The sequence below is a fragment of the Acomys minous genome (assembly GCF_964271855.1).
Source record: "Acomys minous genome assembly, chromosome: 6".
Lineage (NCBI taxonomy): Eukaryota > Metazoa > Chordata > Mammalia > Rodentia > Muridae > Acomys > Acomys minous.
In genome coordinates this window covers 94,268,477-94,293,853 of record NC_140487.1, presented here as the reverse complement: position 1 = coordinate 94,293,853, position 25,377 = coordinate 94,268,477, and the positions used below count along the sequence as shown (strand labels likewise).

At 42.2% G+C, this 25,377-nt stretch overlaps 1 protein-coding gene across 1 annotated transcript in view; it reads right to left on the bottom strand.

The window, feature by feature from the left end:
• The window catches only part of ZSWIM5 (zinc finger SWIM-type containing 5), a 111,619-nt gene that overhangs the window by 42,030 nt on the left and 44,212 nt on the right, over nt 1-25,377 (bottom strand). Inside the window, exon 2 of the mRNA XM_084786543.1 lies at nt 594-950. Within this exon, the coding sequence (XP_084642669.1) occupies nt 594-950 (357 nt within the window). The remainder of the gene's footprint in view (nt 1-593; nt 951-25,377) is intronic.

Genomic DNA, 25,377 nt, shown 5'->3' with positions numbered 1-25,377 from the left:
TATTATAATATCAGTTATGAAAACTGCACAATCTATAGCAGAAATCATTACATAGTGATTAAAACTGCGTGACTACCAATAAAGTCAAGAAGTAGAACGCTACCAACACTTCACGGCAAAACATCTATAGAAAGAAATGAATTGCTTTTAGAAACTAAAGAGTTTGCCGGGCGGTGGTGGTGCATGCTTTTAATCCCAGCATTTGGGAGGCAGAGGCAAGTGGATCTCTATGAGTTTGAGGCCAGCTCAGTCCACAGAGTGAGTTCCAGGACAGCCAAGTGTACACAGAAAATCTATCTTGGAAAAACCGGTGGGGGGGGGGGGGGAAGGAGGCAAAGAGGAGAAAGGAAGGGAGGAAGGAAAAGAAAAGAAACTTAAGAGTCAACTACAGTTGTTTGGACAGAATGAATTGATTAAGATTGGATTACAACAGTAGAAAAACTCCAACCTCCTTAAATACAATAAAGCAACGCAGGAGAGAGAAAAGGGTTGCTTTTAAATAGCATTTGTGGAAACAGTAACCCCACCCCAAAACAGGGTTTCTCTGTGTAAAAAGTTAACGTTTTCAAATCAAGAAAATGTTATACAATTACCGTTCACTTGGTTGATTTCCGAGTTGGAGGATAGAATCTCATCTGCCAGTTTCTGTGCAGTAGGAAGAACTTCGGTGTGGTGTGCTGTGATTAGATACTGGATAAACTTCTGTAGCTGGTCCCTGTTCATCTGGAAAAGGGTTTCTGAGATAGGAAGACGAAGTTTGACTTGGTCTGGTTTCCGGATCCTGTAGAGTGAGAGTGCTACAACATGAGCACAGTAGAATATGTCCTTATTCCCACAGCCACAGGTCACAGATGTGATTTTGCATCGATCAAAACTGATTGCGACTTTGTAAGTCACTGCTGCTTCAGAAGGAGTGGCGGGTTCAGTTACTGTGCCGCTCAGATGGAAGCCTAAGGAAACAAACGGAAACATGCAGCTTAGAGACATTTATTCTACACTCACGGGGTCAGTCATTTACAGTGCAGTGGGCATCTCCTACACAGGTGGTGAGATCTGTCTATACAGTGAGCGTCTCCTACACAGGTGGTGAGATCCGTCTATACAGTGAGCGTCTCCTACACAGGTGGTGAGATCCGTCTATACAGTGAGCGTCTCCTACACAGGTGGTGAGATCCGTCTATACAGTGAGCGTCTCCTACACAGGTGGTGAGATCCGTCTATACAGTGAGCGTCTCCTACACAGGTGGTGAGATCCGTCTATACAGTGAGCGTCTCCTACACAGGTGGTGAGATCCGTCTATACAGTGAGCGTCTCCTACACAGGTGGGGAGATCCGTCTATACAGTGAGCGTCTCCTACACAGGTGGGGAGATCCGTCTATACAGTGAGCGTCTCCTACACAGGTGGTGAGATCCGTCTATACAGTGGGCGTCTCCTACACAGGTGGTGAGATCCGTCTATACAGTGGGCGTCTCCTACACAGGTGGTGAGATCCGTCTATACAGTGGGCGTCTCCTACACAGGTGGTGAGATCCGTCTATACAGTGGGCGTCTCCTACACAGGTGGTGAGATCCGTCTATACAGTGGGCGTCTCCTACACAGGTGGTGAGATCCGTCTATACAGTGGGCGTCTCCTACACAGGTGGTGAGATCCGTCTATGCAGTGGGCGTCTCCTACACAGGTGGTGAGATCCGTCTATGCAGTGAACGTCTCCTACACAGGTGGTGAGATCCGTCTATGCAGTGAGCGTCTCCTACACAGGTGGTGAGATCCGTCTATACAGTGAGCGTCTCCTACACAGGTGGTGAGATCCGTCTATACAGTGGGCGTCTCCTACACAGGTGGTGAGATCCGTCTATACAGTGGGCGTCTCCTACACAGGTGGTGAGATCCGTCTATACAGTGGGCGTCTCCTACACAGGTGGTGAGATCCGTCTATACAGTGGGCGTCTCCTACACAGGTGGTGAGATCCGTCTATACAGTGGGCGTCTCCTACACAGGTGGTGAGATCCGTCTATACAGTGGGCGTCTCCTACACAGGTGGTGAGATCCGTCTATACAGTGGGCGTCTCCTACACAGGTGGTGAGATCCGTCTATACAGTGAGCATCTCCTACACAGGTGGTGAGATCCGTCTATACAGTGGGCATCTCCTACACAGGTGGTGAGATCTGTCTATACAGTGAGCGTCTCCTACACAGGTGGTGAGATCTGTCTATACAGTGAGCGTCTCCTACACAGGTGGTGAGATCTGCCCAGGCAACAACATGCTCAGGAATACACAATCAAGAAAAACAAGAATCCTTTAACTTGCAGTGAATCTCCAGGACTAATAATGAAAAAACTTTTAATATACTTTTGTACATATTTTTCAGGAAGAATAGTTCAGTTTTCATTGCAGTTTCAAATGGCTGATACATCCTTAAAAGTTAAGAAATCTTGTAGCCAGGTGGGATGGCACATACCTTTAATCCCAGCACTTGGGTGGCAGAGGCAGGGGCGGATCTCTGTGAGTTCGAGGCCAGCCTGGTCTACATAGAAAGTCCAGCATAGCCAGGCTACATAGAGACCCTGTCTCAGCCGGGTGTAGTGACCCACGCCTTTAATCCCAGCCCTTGGGAAGCAGAGGCAGGCAGGTCTCTGTGAGTTCGAGGCCAGCCCGGTCTACAAAGCGAGTCCAGGACAGCCAAGACTACACGGAGAAACCCTGTCCTGAAAAACCAGAAAACAAAACAAAACAAAAAAATCAAATTTCTATTCCAAGCTGTGATTTAGAGTCCTCTACACAGCTCTACCTTGTTTGAAAATATAGGAATAAAATCATATCATAGCCCCTTCTCCATTACATATCATGATGGCCCTGTTATCTCAACTTCTAGGAAAGTCACTGGCCTTTTATATGTACACACACGCATGCTATGACCTTCTAGCAGAATGCCATGTTGTGAGCATGTTACACTTCCTTTACTGTCAACAACATGCACTCAAGTGTCACTTGGGCAAGAATCAACAAGTGTGTCAAAGCCACATGGTGGCACATGTCTGTGACTGTAGCCCTGGGGAGGGGGGGGAGGAAGATCATGAGTTTGGGGCTAGCTTTGGCTATACAGACAAAAACAAAAACTAAAATCCATTAAAATGTCCTCACAGGGCACGGACAACCAAATATTTGGAAGAAGACCCCTTGGTAGAATTTGCTGTGCTCAAATATGCACCAAACACTTGTTAAAAGCCATGAGTGAGCCAGGTGTGATGGTGCATACCTTTAATCCCAGCACTCCGGAGGCAGAGGCAGCCAGATCTCTGAGTTTGAGGCCAGCCTGGTCTACAAAGCTAGTTCCAGGAACAGCCAGGACCGTTTCACAAAGAAACCCTGTCTCAGAAAAAAAACAAAACAAAATCAACCCAGAAAAACCCAAACCCATGAGTAGCTCGTAATTTACAACAACTTTGGCTCTCCTACCTATTACACTGAGTGGCAGTAAAAGAAGCAATAGAAATGATCTGAAAATTCTCTCAACATTGTTTTCATCATTAAAATAGCTTATGAGTCCAGAAACAGACTGAACTTGACCTTGAATCAAACAGAAAGTACTAAAGATAATTTTTTGATATGGATATATAAATACATAACATAACATAATATAAAATAATAGGTAATATCGTATATATGTGGTAACATTTCTCTTTTTCAAATAAGGAAATTCGATAGTCCACTGCTTAGCTCAAATATCACTTCACATTAAACCACCTGGTACCTCAAGTTATTGAGCCATTAAAATGAAAAAGCTTTAGCATTTATGCCTGCGGAGTTTATATTCTATTTCACAAGAAAGATTTTGTCCAGAATCAAATAATAAAGGCCTAAGAAATAATCATTTCATTGATTGCCCAGAACAGTCATGTAATTTGCATGATTATAGCCACGAGAACAAAAACTTAAATGGCTATAATTTCTGAAATATTTTGGGCTTTAAAAATTAGAAATAATAGATTTATACTGATTCTTTCAAGTCAGTGTGCTTTCCACATACAGTCAATTGCTTAGTAACCGCCTCTATCCTGCCAGTAGTGGGGATCGAACAGAGAGCTTTATGCACTCTCCCACTGAGCTACATATCCTAATTGATTCTTTCAGTGATCAATAAATAAATTTTAAATGGTAACACTTTTTAAGCATGAACACATAATGGGTGTTTTCTTTTGTTTTTAATTCTTATTTATTACGTGTGTGTGTGTGTGTGTGTGTGTGTGTGTGTGTTTTCTTTGTGTAAGAGCTCTGGCTGTGCTGGAACTGGTTTTGTAGACCAGGCTGGCTCACGCCTTTAACCCAGCACTCGGGAGGCAGAGGCAGGTGGATCTCAGAGTTCAAGGCCAGCCTGGTCTACAAAGTGACCAGGACAGCCAGGGATACACACACAAACCTGTCTCAAAAAACCAAAAAGAAAAGAAGCCCTTTTTCCCCATAATCTCTTCTAACTACGGTTTCCCCTCCCTCTGCTCCCAGTTCCCCCATCAGGTCTGGATCCAGCCCCTTTCTGTCTCTTTTTAGAAAAGAATAGACTTTTAAGAGATCAAATATTAAAATAAAATATAATAATATAAAACAAAAGCTGTTACACTGGAGTTGGACTGGACAAACAAGCAAGGAAAAGAGCCCAAGAGAAGACACCAGAAGCCATGACATATATGCAGAGGCCCTGGTACAGACCCTGTGCACAGTAGTATCTTTACAGAGAGCTGTTTGAGGTGTGTGATAGTTTCTTTCAAATCTGCAAACCAAAGAGATTTCTGATTTATAATTCCAAAATTGGTTGGTTGCCTACCAATGTAACTTGGTCTTGCACCATAAAGTTGTTACAGGAACATAAAGTTACTATTTGAGGTCTTTGTGGTGTTGCTTATTTTTCTTCAGAGACAATGTCTCATTAAGCCCAGACTAGCTTTAGATTTACTATGTAGCTTATGGTGATCCTCCTAGCTTTATGTCCCAACTGCTGGGATTACAGGTGTGTGTCATGCCTGGTGAAGTTACTGTTTTCTGTATGTTAAGTTAAATAAATTTTCCAGATAAATTTGATTTTTTTATTTTTAACATAAAGTATTTCTTTCTTTCTTTTTTTGAGACAGGGTTTCTCTGTGTAGCCTTGGCTGACCTGGACTCACTTTGTAGACCAGACTGGCCTCGAACTCACAACAATCCACCTGCCTCTGCCTCCCAAGTGCTGGGATTAAAGGTGGGCACCACCACCGCCCGGCTAACATAAAATATTTCTAAAATAAGTTTTTAAACCCTGAAACTTTAAACCCATACTCTTAATCCCCTTGTAGAATTGCAAGTTAAGACAAAAACCAAAACAAGATAAAACTGGAAAACTGGATGGAGTGAGGCTGTTTCTAGAGGTGAGTGCCTGCACGTGGGAGGCTTCAGTCTTTAGCTCTGGTTGCTAAAACAGAAAGCAGAGACTGCTGCCTTCCCAGGCCATAGCTGTTCTTTAGAGGCTGATCTAAGGAAACCCCTTGATTTGCAGAGGAGTCTGGGAAGGGAGCAGATGGCAGCAGGAAGGGCCCTTCAGCTTACTCAGCTGCTCTGAGAAGCTTAGGGTGACCTCTCTAACGCAAACAAACCAAGTAGCTTTCAGAGTAATAGAGCAGCATTATTTGTATTCCTGAATAACAATACTGCTCCTCACTTTATCTTCCACACCCTGATCCAGTCTGTGGGAGCCATCTGCTTCTTGGGAATTTATACAGGCCCTGGCCCTTGCTAGCCGGGATTGTTCTGGAGTGGTATTTTTGGGTAAATGTGTTCTCTACAAAGCACTTTCACATGAATCTGATTAAGCATTGTGTCCATTTGCATAATTAAGAAACTGAGGCAAAAAGGAATTGAGGGCTATTGGAATCGTAACTCGGGCACCGACTCCTGATCTGTTAGCCCCTGAAGCCATCCCAGTACTCTTGTTTGGACATTAGCCACTACCCTGGGAGTTAAGTTTCTTAAGAAGAAAAATAGTTATTTTATAAATGTTGTTCTTGGGGTTTCAGGAGTTCTCATGGCTACTGTTCTTCTAGGTCACAGATTAAAAAAGAAAGTAACTTGCTTTATTTTCTGCTGTATACAACTGTGACCTTCCAGCAAGCAAGAATTAGATGAGAAAGTCTGACTTATTCTATGTGTTCATCAAAACCAAATTTATTTAAATGGAGCCATTCTAATTCAAAGGAGTTATTTAGTTTATAGAGCTGTGTGTGTGTGTGTGTGTGTGAGTGTGTCTTTGTGTTTTTGTGTGTAAACATACACGTTATGTTTATAGTGACTATAAGAAAACATTCTTAAAACAGGTATGAGGGCACACACCTCTAATCACAGCACTGGGAAGGCAGAGATAGGCAGATCTCTGCTGAGTTTGAGGCCAGCCTGGTCTACAGATCGAGTTCTAGGACATCCAGGGCTACACAGAGAAGCCCGGCTGAGGGAGGGTGAGAAGTAAGAAGGAAGGAAATGAAAGAAAAGAAAAGAAACAAACTGAAGACATGTTCTTGGGCCAGCAAGACAGCTGAGCCCGTAAAGGTGCCTACCAAGTGTGAGGATCCAAGTTCCTTTCCCCGGGGCCCGTATGCTAGCAGACCTCTACACACACGCTGTACTAAACACAAGTAAGTAAACAATTAAACAAATGTGAAACAATCTAAAAAGAAAAGTTAATCTTAATAGTAAATCACAGCACTCCGCTCTCTGGCTGTTGGCTGAGGAGAGCTCGTGTTTTCATGCATTAGCACCTGCCTAGAGGCCTTGGGGAATCAAAAGAGCAGTGAGCAAAGTGGTTTTAATTGCCCAGGCTTTGCTGGAGCTTTTCTTACACTTAGAAACACAAAGGCCTTTGAACGGTGTCAGAGGGCTGTGCTGAGAAGTGTTCCTTTAGAACTCCGCGCAGATGATTCACATGAGGTGGCGAGACTCTGCCTTGTAGTTCACGAGCCCATCTTTATTCCTCCTGTGAGAGTGTCACAGAGCACTTGATAGTTAACAGTTGCCCGGGAAACCAGGCAGATGTCAGAGTTTACTGACTTGTCACTAATGCAGGACTCTGTCTTTGTAGAATTATGCTTGCTAATTACTCTTACAAAGTTTTGGGTACATGCTTTAGGTCCAATAGTGTCATATTATTCACTTTATTGCGACTGACAGCACAGGTTGTGGAGCCGGGCTGCCTGTGCTCAAGCTGAAGTGTGGCGCTGACCGAGTCCTTTATTTCTGGGCTTCAGTTTCCTTGCTGAACCGAAGAAAGAGCAGACGCCCCCTTGTTCTAAGGACCTAACCAGCTAACACATGGAAAACACTGAGAATATACTGTGTGGTGTGTAGTAAGTACTAAATGTCAACTACTAAAATGGCTTGTGCTTTTATTTTTACTTTGAGACAGGATTTCTCTGTGTAGCCCTGGCTGTCCTGGAACTAGCTCTGTAGACCAGGCTGGCCTCAAATTCACAGAGATCATACCTGCCTCTGCCTCCATGCTGCTGAGATAAAAGGTCTATACCACCACCACCCAGCATGTAGTTTTATTTTTATTTTTTTAAATTATTGACCCTGTCTCAAAAAAAGCCAAAAACAGCAGCACAGCAGCAGCAACAACAATAATAATAAGTTATTGAGAGAGAGCTAATGTGGAAATGGACATGTCCAGCACCGCGTGAAGGCCAGAGGACAGCCCTCAGGAGTTGGTTGGTTCCCTCCTTCCAGTGCGGGACCTGAGGATCGAACACAGGCTGTCAAGCTTGTGTGACAAGGTCTTTTACTTGCTGAGACATCCTACCAGCCCTCATGTTCTATATTTTTAAAACCAATCATATGTGGTGGTACATGCCTGAAAGCTCAGCATTCAAGAGACTGAGACAAGAGAATTGGTCTGAATTCAAAGGCAGTCTGAGGAAAGACTCTCAAAAAATTAATTAACTAATTAATTAAAGGTTATAAAAACTAGCATAAGCTAGCTGCAGTCCATTTAAGGTATGAATATAATTTATGGAAAAGAATCTTATTATAGCACTATTACTAACTTCTATATAATTTTTTTGTTTTAAAAATGTTTTATTTGAGAATTACATAATTTCAAATATCTCCTAACATATAGTTTCTAAATCACTACAAGAAGGAAGAAAATTCAATAGGAACTTTAAATCACTAAATATGTTTCACTAGTGTATATATACACAAAATACTAAGTAATAATTCTTAGCCCTGGAATGCACACCATCTGAATTTCTTCATTAAAAATTCAACCAGTGCAGTATATAGGCAGTGTACAATAGGCAAAGGGTTTATGTACGTAAGAGCGTGGCAGTAGGTGCCTCAGTTTACAGCTATGGCAGTTTGTCCAGCAGGGGTGTCAAATCTGAAGGGGCTTAAGGAAAATAGATTAGTCTGTAGGACCATGATTGGAACATCAGCAACACCAGCAATGTCTCCACTCTCTTTTGGTGCCTTCCTTCCTGACTGCTGGCTTCAAAGGCATGTAAATTTCTGCTGAGGATGCAGAAATGGGGCTCCTCCAAAAACCAAGTCCAGTTTCACAGCCTGCAGCCTCTGTGTGTAGCTGCCACCTGCCCTTGCATAGCAAGACAAAGGCTGGCCCAGAGCCTGGAAGCGAAGTCCTCAGTTTTAGTAAGGTCCACTCTGGTTTCTAGCACTTTCTTAGTTTAACACACTGACCAGTTTCTTTCATATAAAGGTGTTATGGAGCATATTTCTTTAGTGTCCTAGGTTAAGCTCCTTATCTACAGGCAGCAAACAGACAAGCAGAAGTTACAATAGCATTAGCTCCTCCCCTCATATGAGGTTGAATAAAGTATTTGTCCCCACCCATTGTATTTCAAGAATGGTTGCTTCTGTCATGTGATGATTTACTTGAATGTGTTTGTCATTTCTTTTTTTTAGTTATTTTTATTTTATATGCATTGGTATTTTGGCTGCTAGCACATCTCTGTGAGGGTGTCAGATCCCCCTGGAACAGGAGTTACAGACAGTTGTAAGCGGCCATGTGGGTGCTGGGAATTGAACCCGGGTCCTCTGGAATAGCAGCTAGTGCTCTTAACCACTGAGCCATCTCTCCAGCCCCGTGTTTGTTCTTTCTTGTTTAGAGCTACTCATTGTTCTCTGATTCTGGTGCTTAGAATTGCAAAATTCATCAAAACTTGCAGCTCCCGTACTCTTTCCAGTCATGAAAGACAAATGTCCGTCACTCAAAAGAGTCTGAGAATCTCCAGCTGGAGATGAGTCTTTTGTTGCTTCGTTGTTGTTGAGAATTCTCCATTCACATCCTATATTGATAACCTAGGCACCTACAATCAGACTACATTCAGGACAGGTCATATCACCGGCTCTGGAGAATTGCGTCTTTATAATTAAGACACGTGACTCTGGGAGAGCATACAGAAGGCCTGGTAGATGTCATCTCTTGAGCCACTGCAGCTCCAAAAACAGCTGCACTGAAGCAGGAAGAGACTGTCAGTTAACTTTGTATGTCAATTCTTGTCACTTTGTAAAATTAAATTTTTGTATCTTAATAAAATTCTCTAATTTGCTGATATATTTTAATCACCAATTGGGAATCTTTTAAACATGTTTAATCCTCTGGAATTACAGATGAATATGTAAAGATTCAATTTAGTGTTCACTTATTTATTCATCTGTAAACAGATACTTATTAAGCCCTTACAATATGCCATCTGAAAACGTAAAGATGAAACCAAACCCTTGTTTACAAGAATTTCTCAATCTAAAGGGAGAAGACAAACACGAAAACTATTAAGTGCACAGACAGTCATTTGTTCAAATAAAGATAAAACTGATTAAAACAAAAGCCCTGAAAAAACATTTAGCTAGGTGTCCGAAGGCATAAGGCAAGACTTCTCAGAGTAAATATCATGTGAGTTGAGAATTCAGAATGAAGAGGGGCTGAGAAGGTCACACTGGTAGAGGGAATCTTGCATATAAAAGCATAATGGCACAGAAAATGGAGAAAACCCACCACAGTGAAGAGTCACTCGGGAAGCTGGTGTTTGCGTGCTGATTGTGGGAGCAAGGCTGAAGACTGTGAGAGATCCCGGCGCAAGTTGCACTGTCCAGTGACCAGTGACAAGACAGTAAAGGATTCAAAGCTGTAGCATTCAGCAAACATTTGTGTCAAGGTCTGTTCTACACTATATATTTGTAATCAGTGCCAGAAATACAAGATAATGTGGAAATGATATGGTTTTCCAATAAAAGGGGGAGTAGTCTGCTAAGGTTACTCAGCAGGTCATGAAAGCTGAGGACCTGTGTTCAGTGCCCAAAGCCCATATACAGGGTGAAGGAGAGAACTGACTCCACACGGGACTGTCACATCTTACACACACACACACACACACACACACACACACACACACACACACACAGATCCCACACCAGCCTGGCCTCAAACTCCCTATGTAACTGAGGAAGATCTTGAGCTTTTGAGTATATGTCAGACAGACAGACAGACAGACAGACAGACAGACACACACACACACACACACACACACACACACACACACACACAAGCTGGCCTCAAACACACTAGGTAGCTGAGGAAGATCTTGAACTTCTCATCTTCCTACCTCTCTCTACCTCCCCCGGGCTGGGATTACATGTGTGTGCCATGCCCTGTTTATTCAGTCTGGGGACAGAATGCAGGGTTTGCGTATGCTAGGTCAGCACTTTACCAACTGAACTGCACACATGCCCAGGCCCCTACCTAGGTTTTTGGGTTTTGTTTTTAAATTATGTATACAGTGCTCTACCTGCTATAGGTCTGCATGACAGAAGAGAACATTAGATCTCATTATAGATGGGTGTGAGCCACCATGTGGTTGCTGGGAATTGAACTCAGGACCTCTGAAGAGCAGTCAGTGCTCTTAACCTCTGAGCCATCTCTCCATCCCCCATCTCGGTTCTTAATTCAAGCAAAGAAAAAGGCAACATATAATTATAATCTTATTTCATACATTATTTTGCTCCATTCAGGACTATCAATACATCAATAGGGTGGAGGGTATTTAAAACAATAAACCACTTTTCAAAAGGTAAACAATATACGTTAACAATTTTTGACTAACTACAACATTAAATAATCAAATGTCTATTTTTGAGTCTTCAACACAGTATTCAGATTTTACTTACTTATTTATTTACTTTTGGGTTTTTGAGACAGGGTTTCTCTGTGTAGCCCTGGCTGCCCTGCACCTCGCTTTGTTGGCCAGGCTGGCTTTGAACTGATATCTGCCTGGGATTAAAGGTGTGTGCAACCACGGCTGGCAATAAAAGGTTTAAAAAAAAAAAAAGGATTTGGTGTTACTTCTCTGATATTGTGTACAGTGAATTAAGTCAGCAAAATATCCTGCAGTTATATTTAAATGAAACACACATGATATGTGCGTGTGTGTGTGTGTGTGTGTGTGTGTGTGCGTGCGTGCGTGCGTGCGTGCGTGCGTGTGTGTTTAGGACAGTGTACTGAAAATGTTGTCGTTTCAACGTTTTGCCCATGCCTCCAGCTAGCCTCTTTATTCTCATCTCACTTCAAGGACTCCTCCTTTTATGCATACTCTAGCCTCAAATTACCTACAGAGAAATGCCTGTGCGTAAGCATCATATGAACTGTAATCAAATTCTTATGGGATAAAAGCGTAATTTTTAGAGGATCTTAACCCTCATCATTTCTAAACTCCATGACATTTTATTTCCGATACGGCCTTTTTAATATGGAGATGAATGCAAATCCCACACAACTTTCTTTATTTAAGGGTTTCATACATGGCAAGAGCAACATTCCTAACATTTATAGCATTTTGGTCAGGACCTCTGGGCGCTCTAGTCCTTTGTTCCAGCTCACAAACTGACCTGTGTGGGGCTGCAGGAATGTCAACACTAATTCAATTAGGACAATCCTTTTCATTCTGTTTAGAAATGGGAGCAAAAGCACTTTTTATCTTTGTATAGTAACCTGAGTCCAAACAAAACCAATAAGCTAAAAGGCATACTGATTAAGTTTTTACTGGGGTTCTAAGTGTATTCACCTCCTCATTTGGATTTGAGCAGTTCTTCACAGGAAAAAAATCTCTAGTGTTAGCAATTTTTCTGAGTCAAAATTATAGCACTACACAATCCCATCAACTGGCCAGCCACTCCCTGGGTTCTCTCCGCAGCTTTGAGCGCTTTGCTGCGCTAATATCTACAGCAGTGAGCAATACTACTACATGGAGCAGCAGTTCTCAACCACAAACGGCCCTTCCACAGGGCTGACATGTGAGATCTCCTGCTGTCAGACACTTACGTTACCATTCCTAACAGTAACAAAGTTACAGTTACTAAGTAGCAACAAAATAATTTTATGGTGGGGATCACCACAACACAGGGACCATATTAAAAGCTTGCAGTGTTAGGAAGGTTGAGAACCACTGATGGACACAGAGGTTCTATCTCATGTGCACTACTTCTTTATTTTTTTCTTTTTAAAGATTTATTTATTATTATATATACATGTACATCTGCAGGCCAGAGGAAGGCATCAGATCACATTATAGATGGTTGTGAGCCACCATGTGGTTGCTGGGAATTGAACTCAGGACCTCTGGAAGAACAGTCAGTGCCCTTAACCGCTGAGCCATCTCTTCAGCCCCTTCTTTTTCATTTTTTAAATTTTAATTTATTATAATTTATTCAGATTACATCCTGATTGTTATCCCCTCGCCTGTATCTTCCTGTTCCTTTGCATTCTCCCTCCTCTTCTGCCCTATTCCCTTCCCCTACCTAGACCTCTGACAGAAGGGGACCTCCTCCCCCATAGTATGACCACAGCCTACCAGGTCTCATCTGGATAACCTGCTTCCTCTTCCTCTGAGTGCCTGCTGGGCCTCCCCATCAAGATGAAGCGATCAAATTGGAGCACCAGAGTTCATGTCAGAGTCAATCCCCGCTCTCCCCACAACCGTGGAGAATGAGCTGTCCATTGGCTACATCTGAGGAGAGGGGCACTACATCTTTAGAAAGAGTTTCTAAACACTTCTTTGGACGTCTGAATAGTGAATTGAGCATTTATAGGTTCTCATCTTCATATAATTTTTCTTTTATATAACTTTTTACACACTCATTTTGTGTGACTGTGGGGATGAACAATGAGCACGTGCCACAGCAGGTGGGTCAGGTCAGATCACGCCTGGGAGTCAGTTCTCTCCCGTTCTGTGGGTCCTGGGGATCAGACGCAGGCCATGAGGCCCACTGAAGCAAGTGCCTTTACCCACTGAGCCATCCCGCTGGCCCATAGGCTGTGAATTATACATCCGTCGGCTCTATGTTCATATTATATTTTTGTTTCACTTTAAATGATGGATGTACATGTTACAGCTACACGTGTAGGCCAGAGAATAATTTGCGGGAGTCTGTTTTCTCTTCCCACTATATAAGTTCCCAGAGATAAAACTCAAGTCAGCATGCTTGGTGGCAAGCACCTTTACCTACTAAGCCATCTAACTGGCTCAATTTTTCTTTTCCTTAAAGGAAGTTTAAATTTAATTATGAAACAGCCATGAGCTAAGCTGAAGTGCAGTTTGCCCTGCCCTGGTTTCAGAATGAATACAGTAGACCTCCAAAACTATATGGTCACTGTGTGTGTCGGGGGCTTAGAGAAGTGAGTTGTAGATTCACATTCACTCACTGTGTGCCTGGGGGGAAAGTGAAAAGGCCAGATAAAGGTTTTCCCCGTGCACTTTATGTCTGGATTCAGGAGTATCTCCAGTTACAGGAAGGTTCCTGAGATGAGGGACGTAGATGGGGCTGGTGAGACGGCTCAGGAGAAAGACTCTGGCAATCTGACTTCAACCTTGGAACCCACGTAAGGTAAAACGAGAGAACGGATTCCAGAAACTTCCTCTGAGCTCCACATGCGCACTGTAGCAATGTGCTGTACCCACTGCAGTAGTAGCAGTAAGTTTTACAAATACAGATTGCAGGAAAAGAGAGGCAGAGTCTTAAAGTGAACGGAAAGACTCTTACCTGAGAGGTAGCTAAGGTAAAAAGCCCCAGGAGTCCATGGAGATCAACAACAGATATCAGCCCTGCACCAAGATATCATGCAGGTAAAATATTAGCTCTTTTCTCATGCATACACAGTGGGAGAGGAAAACAAACCAGGTTTTAAAAAGTAGACGCCATCCTAGAAGTTAGTAATCATTTGAGAGACCAACACTGCTGAGAGAGATGCCCACCAGGGCTAGAACATCTGTACATTACCTTAGTGACAGAGACAAACAAGCAGGAGGTAGTGCAAGGGCACCGAACAGAGCTGTGAGTCAAGGCTGCGGGTGAGAGGAGCTTTGGGAGAACTTCCGGGCAGCAGTGATGTTCGCCTGTTAATCTGCGGGGCTGGGCATTGCACCCGGGGCCTGGTGTGTGCTAGGCAAGTGCTCTCGACGGAGCTGTAGCCCCACAAGTTCATTCTTGAAAGGTGAGTAGGGAAGGTGCATCATTTGTCCATCAATTTTATATGAGAAAAATTATAGAGAGATAAACACAGTAGACGGAGTGCCCAGGTAAAGCATTCCAGAGGTGAGGACAGGAGGTGAGGTCACAGGGGCCAGAGGCCAGCTTTGTAGAGTTGCTTCTCCTCTTTCACGGTTATGTGGGATTGAATTCGAGTCACCAGGCTTGAGCCACAGGGCCTCTGCCTGCCTTGCTGGCCCTAAAGACCAACCTGTGATTACTCATTCCTAGTATTTACAAATATAATAGAATTTTACATATTGATCTAATGACTTGCAAACTTACTAAATAAACTTATTAGTTCTATTAGGTTTTTTTTTCTAGATTCCATTGGATTTTCTTACACAGGGGATCACGTCATTTGCAAATTAAAGTTTTACTTTTTCTTTCCCAAGTAAAAATCATCTCCTCTTCCCACTACTTGCCTTGTTACAGTACTGCCTATAGTATTTATATGATAATAAAACAGAAACAGAGAACAGAAACTCTTGGGTTTTTTTTACATAAATATTTGTATCTCTATGCTGTGGGGGGTGGGGAGAGGTGTGCATGCACGTGTGCAAGAGCTGGTTCTCCCCTCCTGCCATGTGGGTCCCAGGGTCAAATCTGGTTGTCAGGCTTTGCGTTTACTTACCCTCCCGAGGCCTCTGGCAGGATTTTATCATTATGTATGATTTTAGCTATAGGGTTTTTGTAGTTGTTCTTTAACAGGTAGAGGAAATCCTATTTTAGTTATTTGGGGTTTGAGGTTTTTCTTTTTTAATTGAAACAGATTATAAATGAAGAATAAATGTTGGGTTTTTGCCAATGTCTTCTGAATTCACATGATTTTCTCTTATAGCTTGTAAATATAGTCAACTGACAAGATTTATTACATGTATTAAGTGTCTCATAATTTACATTTTAACAGACACTTTACTGAAATAAAATTCATAATATGAAATTCATTATTCAGTGTTTGCCTATTTTCTGTTACTATGAATTTGTCTGTCTGTCTGTCTTTCTTTCTTTCTTTCTTTCTTTTTCTTTCCTTTTGGTTTTTCAAGACAGGATTTCTCTGTGTAATAGCCCTGGCTGTTCTAGAACTCTTTTGTAGACCAGGCTGGCCTCAAACTCAGAGATCCTCCTGACTCTCCCTCACCATGCCTGGTGAATTTGTTTGTTCTTAATATTTTATATAAACAAAACCATATAAAGTGTGGCCTTAGCATAACGTTTCACAGACTCATCCTTTTGGGTTTTGGTTCTTTTGTTTGTTTTGAGACAACGTTTCTCTATGTGATCTTAGCTGGCCTGGAACTTGCAAGTAAACCAGGCTGGCCACAAACTCACAGAGTTCCACCTGCCTCTGCCTCTGCCTCCTGAGTGTTAGAATTAAAAGTATCCACCACTATGCTCAACAAGGCCTATCCTTTTTGTAACAAGTAACAATACTTAATTTTTCCCCTTCTAAAATAAATCATTTTTTACTAATTTAGACACTTTTGTACATGCCATATCATACTTTCATAACATACATGATCATGTACATAACACACTTGATCACAATCATGTACTCCCATTACCCGCTCTTCTTCCTCCTTTCTGCTCCTCTTGGGCCCCTTTTCTCTTCCCGAATAATCCATTTCTGCTTTTACATATTTTCCTTTTCCTTTTTTTCCAGACAGGCGTGCACCACTGTGCCCAGATGCTTTTATGTATTTTTAATTTAAAAATTATTTTATGTGTATGAGTGCATGTATATCTGAGTACCCTTTGCTAAACATTTTGGCTATTTATTACTTATACCATACAATCAACTACATCTTGCCACACTTTACTAACTATGCTTAATTTTTTTAAAAGAAAATATCAACAGAGGCCAGACATGGTGGCACATGTCTTTAATCCAGCACTCGGGGAGGCAGAGGCAGGCTGATCTCTTGGAATTCAAGGTCAGCCTGGTCTACAAAGTGAGTCCAGGACAGCCAAGGCCACACAGAGAAACACTGTCTCAAAAAAACAAAAAGAAAAAACAATGAAAGAAAAGGAAAAGAAAGCAAGCCTTGGATGGAGAAATCATTCATCAGTTAAGAACATACACTGCTCTTTCAGAGGACCTGAGTTTGGCTGCCAGAACCTGATGGCTCACACTGCCTCACAAATGCACCGCGCGCGCGTACGCGCACACACACACACACACACACACACACACACACACCTTAAATAATGCCACATCTTACAATACTCTGCCTCTCAAGTGCTGGGATTAAAGGCGTGCACCACCACGCCCAGCTGCACCTTGGGTTCTTTATAAGCAAATGATATTTAATTACTGTAAGGATTAAATAAGTAAATATGAATAAAATAGACTAGCGCTTACACTATAGTGAGTTTTCCTGGTTGTTTCCTTTTTCAAATATTTATGTATTTATTCATTTTGTGTGTATGTAATGAGTGTAGATGGTGCGAAACCAGCACACGTACAGAGGTCAGAGGACAATTTGTAGACGTTAGCTCTCCTTCCACCATTTGGGTTCAGGGGGTTGAACTCATAGCACCTTTATCTGTTGAGCCATCCCTGATTGATAACAGTAAATTATCAATGGCAATCGTTAAAGGTCATTTAACAACCACTCACAGCTTCTGCTTCTATGAAGATGGAACAAATATACTTTTTCCTATTCTTCTCATGGAGCACATATTTTTTTTAAAAAGCCTAGAACACCACATATAAAACAAACATTAAGGCCGAGCATGGTGGCGCACACCTTTAATCCCAGCACTCGGGAGGCAGAGGCAGGTGGATTGCTGTGAGTTTGAGGCCAGCCTGGTCTACAAAGTGAGTCTAGGACAGCCAAGGCTACCTGTCTCGAAAACCTTCTCCCCAAAAAACCAAACCAACCAACAACCAGCCAACAACAAAAAAAACCCAAAACAAACAAAAAAAAAAACCCAAACATTAAAAGATCCTGAAATGTAGAAACCAGAGGTCGAGCTAACTAGATCTAGACCTGTTGGGGTTATCTAAAACTTACTATATATTCAAATGTTAATTATTTGCCCCTTCAAGATCCTTGCTGCTTTACAAGCAAACCTCACACTGTGTAAACCTTGCCTCCCAAATTACCCCTGATTGGATAATAAAAGTTGCTGAAAGCCTATATAGCAGGGCAGGAAGTGGAGGGTGGGACTTCCTGGTAAAGAGAAAGAAAGAAACTCTGGAAAGAGAAAAGAGGGAAGGCTTTTCGCCAGGAGACACAGAGGGTCAGGGACATGATGGCAGGCCTGGGAGGAGAGCTGGCCATGCGGGGGGGTGGGGGGGGGGGTGAGAAGAGATGGAGAGGTTAACTTGGATGAGCTAGCTGAGAGTCTGCCCAGCTAAGGCCTCCGCTTTGAAATGTTAAAAGGTCTTGGTGTCTTTATTTTTGTCATCTAAAGACCGCACTGGGCCTTAGGTCTTTCCTCACTAAGATACATAAGCTGACAGTCTCTAACACAGATCCAAGAAATGGCAGAATTATAAGGTGTCTGAGGTTTTCTTATTTTTTATTTTTCCCTCCATGTACCTCAGATTTAGAGATAAAGAAGTGGAAGCCCAGAATGTCAATAGATACAGAAAAAATTAAACATCTTAGCTTTCTGTAGTCAAAAAATGATGGAAAGAACAGACTAGTACAAAATACTTAAGAAAATACACTATACAATAGATGAACAGCACAGAGACCACTGTAACTATCCCACCAAGGCCGGCAAAGGCTAGGTTAGGCTTTAATAAAGCACCCCCTGGAGTGTGAACAGCATGCAATGACCGTTAGCCTAATTCTCTGTACCCACTGCCCTCTGGAAAACTGAGAGCCTGGACATCAGTGTCTGTGTTCTGTCAGCATCTGGTCTTCTGCATGCCCACCAGAATTTCTCATTAGGTTGTACTTACAGACCTCTAGGCTTTTCCTAACCCACGTTTCCTAACTTTGCAAATTCTCTCCACAAGCCAGTTCGCAAGTTTTCTGAACCACGTGGTAAGAAACAGTGACTGACATCAGTGACTCCCCTCTCAGGGCCAATTTCCTGTTACTATGGTGTTGCTATAATAAAATGCCCAATAAGGGAGGATGGATTTATCTTGCTCCTGGTTTCAGACATTATGGTCATTGGGTTCAGTTGCTTCTGGGTGGGTGTGCAGTGACGCAGAACATTACCGGGACAGGAATGGCTTCTGAATGCTGCTCACAGTATGGTGACTATAAGGCGTGAGAGAGAGGACGGTGGTACTGCTGGAACAAGATACATCCTTTTTAAAAAAATATTTTATTTAATTTTAATTTATGTGCATTGGTGTGAGGGTGTCAGATCTTAGAGTTACAGACAGTTGTGAGCTGCCATGTGGGTGCTGGGAATTGAACCTGGGTCCTTTGGAAGAGCAGGCAGTGCTCTTAACCACTGAGCCATCTCCCCAGCCCCCTACAAGATACATCCTTTACCCCCTCCCTCGCACTTCAGGTGAAGACAGGATTCTTTGCAGCAGAAAAGAATTTTAGGATAAGCCAACATGAAAAAGAAAAACTAATAATTTATTAATAGATTTTTGTTTGTTCTTTGCATATGTATGTGTGCATGAATGTGTATGTATGCATGCGTGGACGTGGGCGTGTGTGTGTGTGTGTGTGTGTGTGTGTGTGTGTGTGTGTGTGTGTGTGTGTTTATCAAGCTCAGGGCCTGTGTTTGCTAGCCAAATACTTTATTACTGAGCTATACCTTAAGGCTCAAGAAAAGTTTTACCATAGTCTTAGGCTTGGAGCAGACGAGGTGAACAGGAAGAGGTGTTCAGGGAAAGGGCAAGACGCGCCTAATGGGTATGGGCTTCTCATGATCAAGTTTCATTACTGCCTCCAAGTTACATGTCAAGGATTTCTAAGGGACTGAGATTCCAGGGCAGGCTTTGGAGGTGCCTTGGATGGGGTTGCTATCTGAACGGGTAAACCATGGGTCACAAGGGCTAAGACGTGCCTTTTACTGTAAATGGGGGGTTCTTGTGGGACTCCTAGAAAACTGCATTTTGACAGCTGGGAAAGAAGAAGAGAGGAACCCACTCTGAAAGGTCATGTGAGTCTCAGCCTTAAGCATGACTCACTGCTATTTTAATATTCTTATTCAAAACATATACATAAAAGGAATACTATCTCTATGTAGGCAACCTTTAAAACGAATGTTAATTGTGCCAAAATTCTGTACTCTCAGCTGGCGAGAGGCTTCAGTCAGGTTCCTGAGTGAGGGTCTCCTTTTTCTTCCCATGTTCCCTTTCTTTTCTCTGTCTTTGTCTTGTAGCATATGAATTGGCTAAAGAGAAAGAAGCAGGCTGGCCTCCCGAGAGGCTTTGTAGACCAGCCTCCTGGCTGCTGGGATTAAAGGCATGTGCCACCATGCCTGGCATCAATCTACTGTAATTTTAAGGTGTGTTAACATTGGGAGAAATGAAGAAAAAGAAATATCATAATATTAATTATTTTAAAGGGTATTTGTTGTTGGTGCTAATACATAAGTGTGTGTGTGTATGTGTGTGCATGTGTGCGCATGCACACATGTGAATGGAAGGACAATCTGAGCTTTTACTTTCAGGAATGCTACTCACCTTATTTGAACCAGTATCTCTCACTGGCCTGGAGTTCAACAGTCAGAGGAGACGGACTAGGCAGAGCCCAGGGACCAGCCTGTCTCCTCTGTTTTACGCTTAGAGATTACTCTACATTTTAACATGGGCTATGGGGATTGAACTCAGATCTTTATGTGGAATAAATACTTTACCACCTGAGCCATACCCACCCCACACCTACCCAGCCCCTCCGTTACCTATAAAAATATTAAGTAAATTTACAATCACCTCAAAATAAAAACTTAGTGGAAGGTATATAATGATTACAAAGATGAGCATTATATAATATTCCTAACCTTAGTCACCTGACAGACCCACAGTCCGCTGGGGGAAAACAATTTAAATGAAAACCATAATTCATTATTATTAACTCATGTTCTGTTCTTAAGAACTGGTAAGTAGATACTATTACCGTTTTATAGATGAACAAACTCACATGCAGTATGGATTATAACTAGTAAGTGATGTGACAGCTATACGGAATATGAAGGATGCAGAGACGAGAGTGATCAACTGCATCCAGGGAGTCTGGGACTGACAGAATTTCAGAGAACTGAATGTGATGTATACTGACGAGTTACTCCCGCATCCGAAGCAGGAGGACCAATATGTGCAAAAGTTGCAGTAATCATTTCATTTATAACAACGAAACATCATACTGGACCATTTTAGATTTATATAATACAAATTGATAAATAAAAAAATATGTAAACGCCACATGTGTGAAATAAAAAGACTCCAATAAAAGAGAACTTTGACAGGAGCAGTGGTGCACGCCTTTTATCCCAGCACTCAGGAGGCAGAGGCAGGTGGATCTCTGTGAGTTGGAGGCCAGCCTGGTGCACAAAGAAAGTCCCAGGGCAGCCAAGGCTATTACACAGAGAAACACAAAAGGGGGGTGGTTGGGTTTTTTTTTTTTCCTTCAAATTTTCGAGACAGTGTTTCTCTGTGTAGCCTTGGTTGTCCTGTACTCACTCTGTAGACCAGGCTGGCCTCGAACTCACAGAGGTACACCCGCCTCTGCCTCCCCAAGTGCTGGGATTACAGACATGTGTCACCATGCCTGGCTAGAGAAGGATTTCTAAGTCTCAGGTTTCTCCTTCATAAAATAAGAAATTTGACTATTTTACTATTTTTACAATTGCATTACATTTAAGGTGTGTGTGTGTGTGTGTGTGTGTGTGTGTGTGTGTGTATGCACACACCACAGCATGTGTTAGTTCAGAGGATGATCTGCAGGAGTCAGTCCTCTCTTTCTGTCACGTGGATCAGTCTCAGGTGTGCCTTTATCTGCTGAGCCACCTCAACGGCCACAATCCTGGTTTTTGAGTATTTCAATGAGACCTATGGTTCTTGGCATTTAGGCTATGCTGGCCTGCCAGGGAACTCCAAGGATTTTTCCAACTTCCCAGAACTAGGATTACAAACCTACCTTTTTATATATAAGTGCTGAGGACTGAACTCAGGTCCTAGCAAGCACTTTACTAATTGACCTATCTCTCAATCCTTTGTTTGTTTGTGGTTTTCTTCTTGTTTTTGTTTGTCTGATTGTTTGCTTGTTTTGACAAGGGGTCAGTTATTTTGGATTGGCCTTGAATTCACTATGTAGCCTTGAACTTCTGTTTCTCTTGCCTGTTTGTCCTAAGCAATAGGATCACAAATGTGTTCCACTGTGACCATTTGGTTTTGGTTTTGGTTTTTCGAGACAGGGTTTCTCTGTGTAACAAGAGCCTTGGCTGCCCTGAACTCTCTTTGTAGACTAGGCTGGCCTCAAACTCACAGAAATCCTCCTGCCTCTGCTTTGGTTGTCCTGGACTCATTCTGTAGACCACACTGGCCTTGAACTCACAGAGATCCACCTGCCTCTGCCTCCCCAAATGCTTTGTTTTTGTTTTGTTTTTTAATGTAGAAGTGCTCTGTCTGCATGTACACCCACTTACCAGAAGAGGGCAACATATCCCTTTATAGGTGGTCGTGAGCCACCATGTAGTTGCTGGGAATTGAATTCAGGACATGTGGAAGAGCAGCCAAAGTTCTTAACCCGCTGAGCCATCTCACCAGCCAGACTATTTGTTTATTCTGGGCTAGACACATAAACTCGGGTCAAACTCAGGTTGTGGGGCTTAGCAGCAGGCACCTGTGACTGCTAAGCCACTTCCAAGCCTACATTTTACTATTTTTATTGTATCTCTGGATTCACTTCTGCCTCACACCTGTTTGATTTTACACTGTTAGTACTGGCAATTAAATTGCTTATGGTGAAAAGTTCAAAAGACTTTGGGGGGTAACTGTGGAAATAAAACTACCATTTATAGCATCATTTCTTTGGAAAAAAGAACTTTTAAACTGAATGTGGCATGTAAAGCAATTGTTCTAAAAATGCAGATCCTCTATTCAAATGTATTCTAAATAAATGTCTGTTTAGAAGGAAAGGAAGAGATGAGACCTTTAAAAAATATTAGGCTTGGAAAGAGCTGTAGGCCTTACAGAAAAGTTAATGAATAATCTTTTGTGTCTAATGCCAATTAGCTTTTTATAACAGTGCCAGCCTTCAAAGAACAGGAAGTGGCTAAGAATTCAAGACAAAATTTCTATCCAGGCTGTAAAAAGCAGCAAAGGGTAATCCTAGGAAAAGAATGATTATGTAAGCAAAATCACTTCCTTTCCTATTGGGTTCAAGGGGGAGGGAGGGAGCAGGACGCTGAAAGACACGGAGAGGCAAGCCAAACCTGAGCTGGGATGGTGACAGAAACAGCCAATGAGACCTCTACAGGAGAGCTACTGAGCAAGCTTGCCTCGCCCTGGGTGTGTTCTCCAGTACTGAAAGAAAACCAAACAAACAGAATGTACTTTTTCTCTGACATTTTTTTAAAATTATCTTTCGTTGTTGTTGTTGTTGTTGTTGTTGTTGTTTTGGTCTTTTGAGACAGGATTTCTCTGTGTAGCTCTGACTGTTCTGGAACTCACTCTGTAGATCCCCCTGCCTCTACCTCCCAGTGCTGGGATTAAAGGCATGTGCCACCACCACCTGCCTTCTTTTTATTATCTTATATCTTTAGAAGGGGTGGGGGTGCTGGGCATATAGGTTTAGTCCCAGCATTCTGGAGACAAAGGCAGGCAGATCTCTGAGTTCCAGGCCAGCCAGAGTTACATAGTGAGATACTGTATCTAAAAAACAACAACAACAACAACAACAAAAACAAAACAAAAAAACCCACTTCTCATTAAACCAAAATAAAGCCAACACTAAATTACAACAGCAGAGGTCTTGTGATAAAAGTGTACAGGTATGATTAAAGGTTTTATTTAACATAATTTTATGTTTTATTCTAAAGCCCCAGAATACATGCTGACTGTGGAAATGGTTTTTCCAAGAAAAACTGTTTAAATTTTCCCTTTACAAACCAACGGGTAACAAAGTTAATAATGTGTTTTGAGATCATTTATAACTATGCACTCATTTTGCTTATATAGTGTATATTCAGCCTGTTCAGAATTAAGTGACCTCTAGGAAAAACATTGTAATCAGTCCCACTATTGGTTCTTTCCACATCTGCTGTGCTGTTAAGTACACAAGAGTCTCTGCTCGAGACTGCTTAGACTAGACTCAGCCTGGAACAGGAGAGAAGAAAACTCTTCTTAATGACCAACAGCAGGAGCTGATCTTCCCTCCCTCATGCAGCATCACCACAGCTGACTGCCCCCCAAGACTCTTTACTAAGCGTAAAAGTAATCCACTCATCCCAGCACTCAGGAGGCAGAGGCAGGCGGATCTCTGTGAGTTCAAGGCCAGCCTGGTCTACAAAGAGAGTCCAGGACAGCCAGGGCTACACAGAGAAACCCTGTCTCGAAAAATCAAAAAAAAAAAAAAAACAACAAAAAAGTAATGCATGCACATTATGGAAGCAGAATCACTACATAACCCAAGCTTCTCTGGAACTGGTGACCTTCCTGTTTCCCCTAAATGCTGAGATTACAGGTGTATGAAAAAACTACTACCTGACATCACCATGTGATGCCATATGAACACAATGTATTTTTTATTCAAACAGGTGCCCTCCTCTCCCCAGCTGGCAAAATTTCTCTCCATACCTGCTCCTCTTCCCATCTTCTCTACCTTGGTAGATGGCGCCACCATTCACCAAAGTATTCAACTGAGAAATCCAGGAACAGCCTAGGAGTGCTCGCTCTAGTCTTTCAACTGTATCATGCTGATTCTACCTTGAAAGATACAGTATTCCTTCTGCTGTTTCCCCACTGCTACCGGCAGCTCTGATCCTCTACTACTGAGACTGCTACAAGAGCCTCCTGATTCAGCCTCATTCATTCATATTCTCTCTCTCTCTCTCTCTCTCTCTCTCTCTCTCTCTCTCTCTCCCCTTCTCTCTCTCTCTCTCTCTCTCTCTCTCTCCCTCCCTTCCTCCCTCCCTCCCTCTCCTGTTCATTAATAATTTAAAAGCTTTCTTCTTTATTTTTGAGATTATCTTATTCTCTCTCTCTCTTTTTTTAATCTTATTCTCTCTTAATGTTGTCTATATTGATCCATTTTCTACTAAGTAGCTACATTGGTCTTCAATATAAATTAAATTAGATCATTTCAGCAACGTGGAGGAAAATATTAGCAATTACTGTGCCTGATAAATTACTATCCAGAATATTAAAAAAAAAACACTTCTACAAATCAATTATAAAAATGTCACAATTAGAAAATAAAAGAATTTGAACAGGCAATTTCCCAAAGATACAAAAATAGCCAACAAGCTTAAGGAAACATGCTCAACATCACTGTCATTCAAGAACTACAAATGACTATGGGCATGGTCATCCATACATGTAGTCCCAGCACTTGGGAGACGGAGGCAGGATGATTAGGAATTCAAGGCTAGTCTCAACTACATAGTGTATGAGAGGAGAGTCTTGGGTACATAAGCTCCTATATGAAAAAAAATAATAAATATAGGAAGAAAATTACAAACAAAAAGTTCAATGAGATACTACCTCATACTCACCAGAATAGAGACTGGCCAGGAGTGCTGGCTCATGTCTGTAATTCTAGCATTCAAGAAGTAAAATCAAGAGGATCACTGTAAGGTTGAGAGAAGCCTGATTTACACAGGGAGTTCCAGGCCAACCAAGGTGACAGAATAAGACACAGTCTAAAATCCAAGTGCAGCAAGTGACAAGGG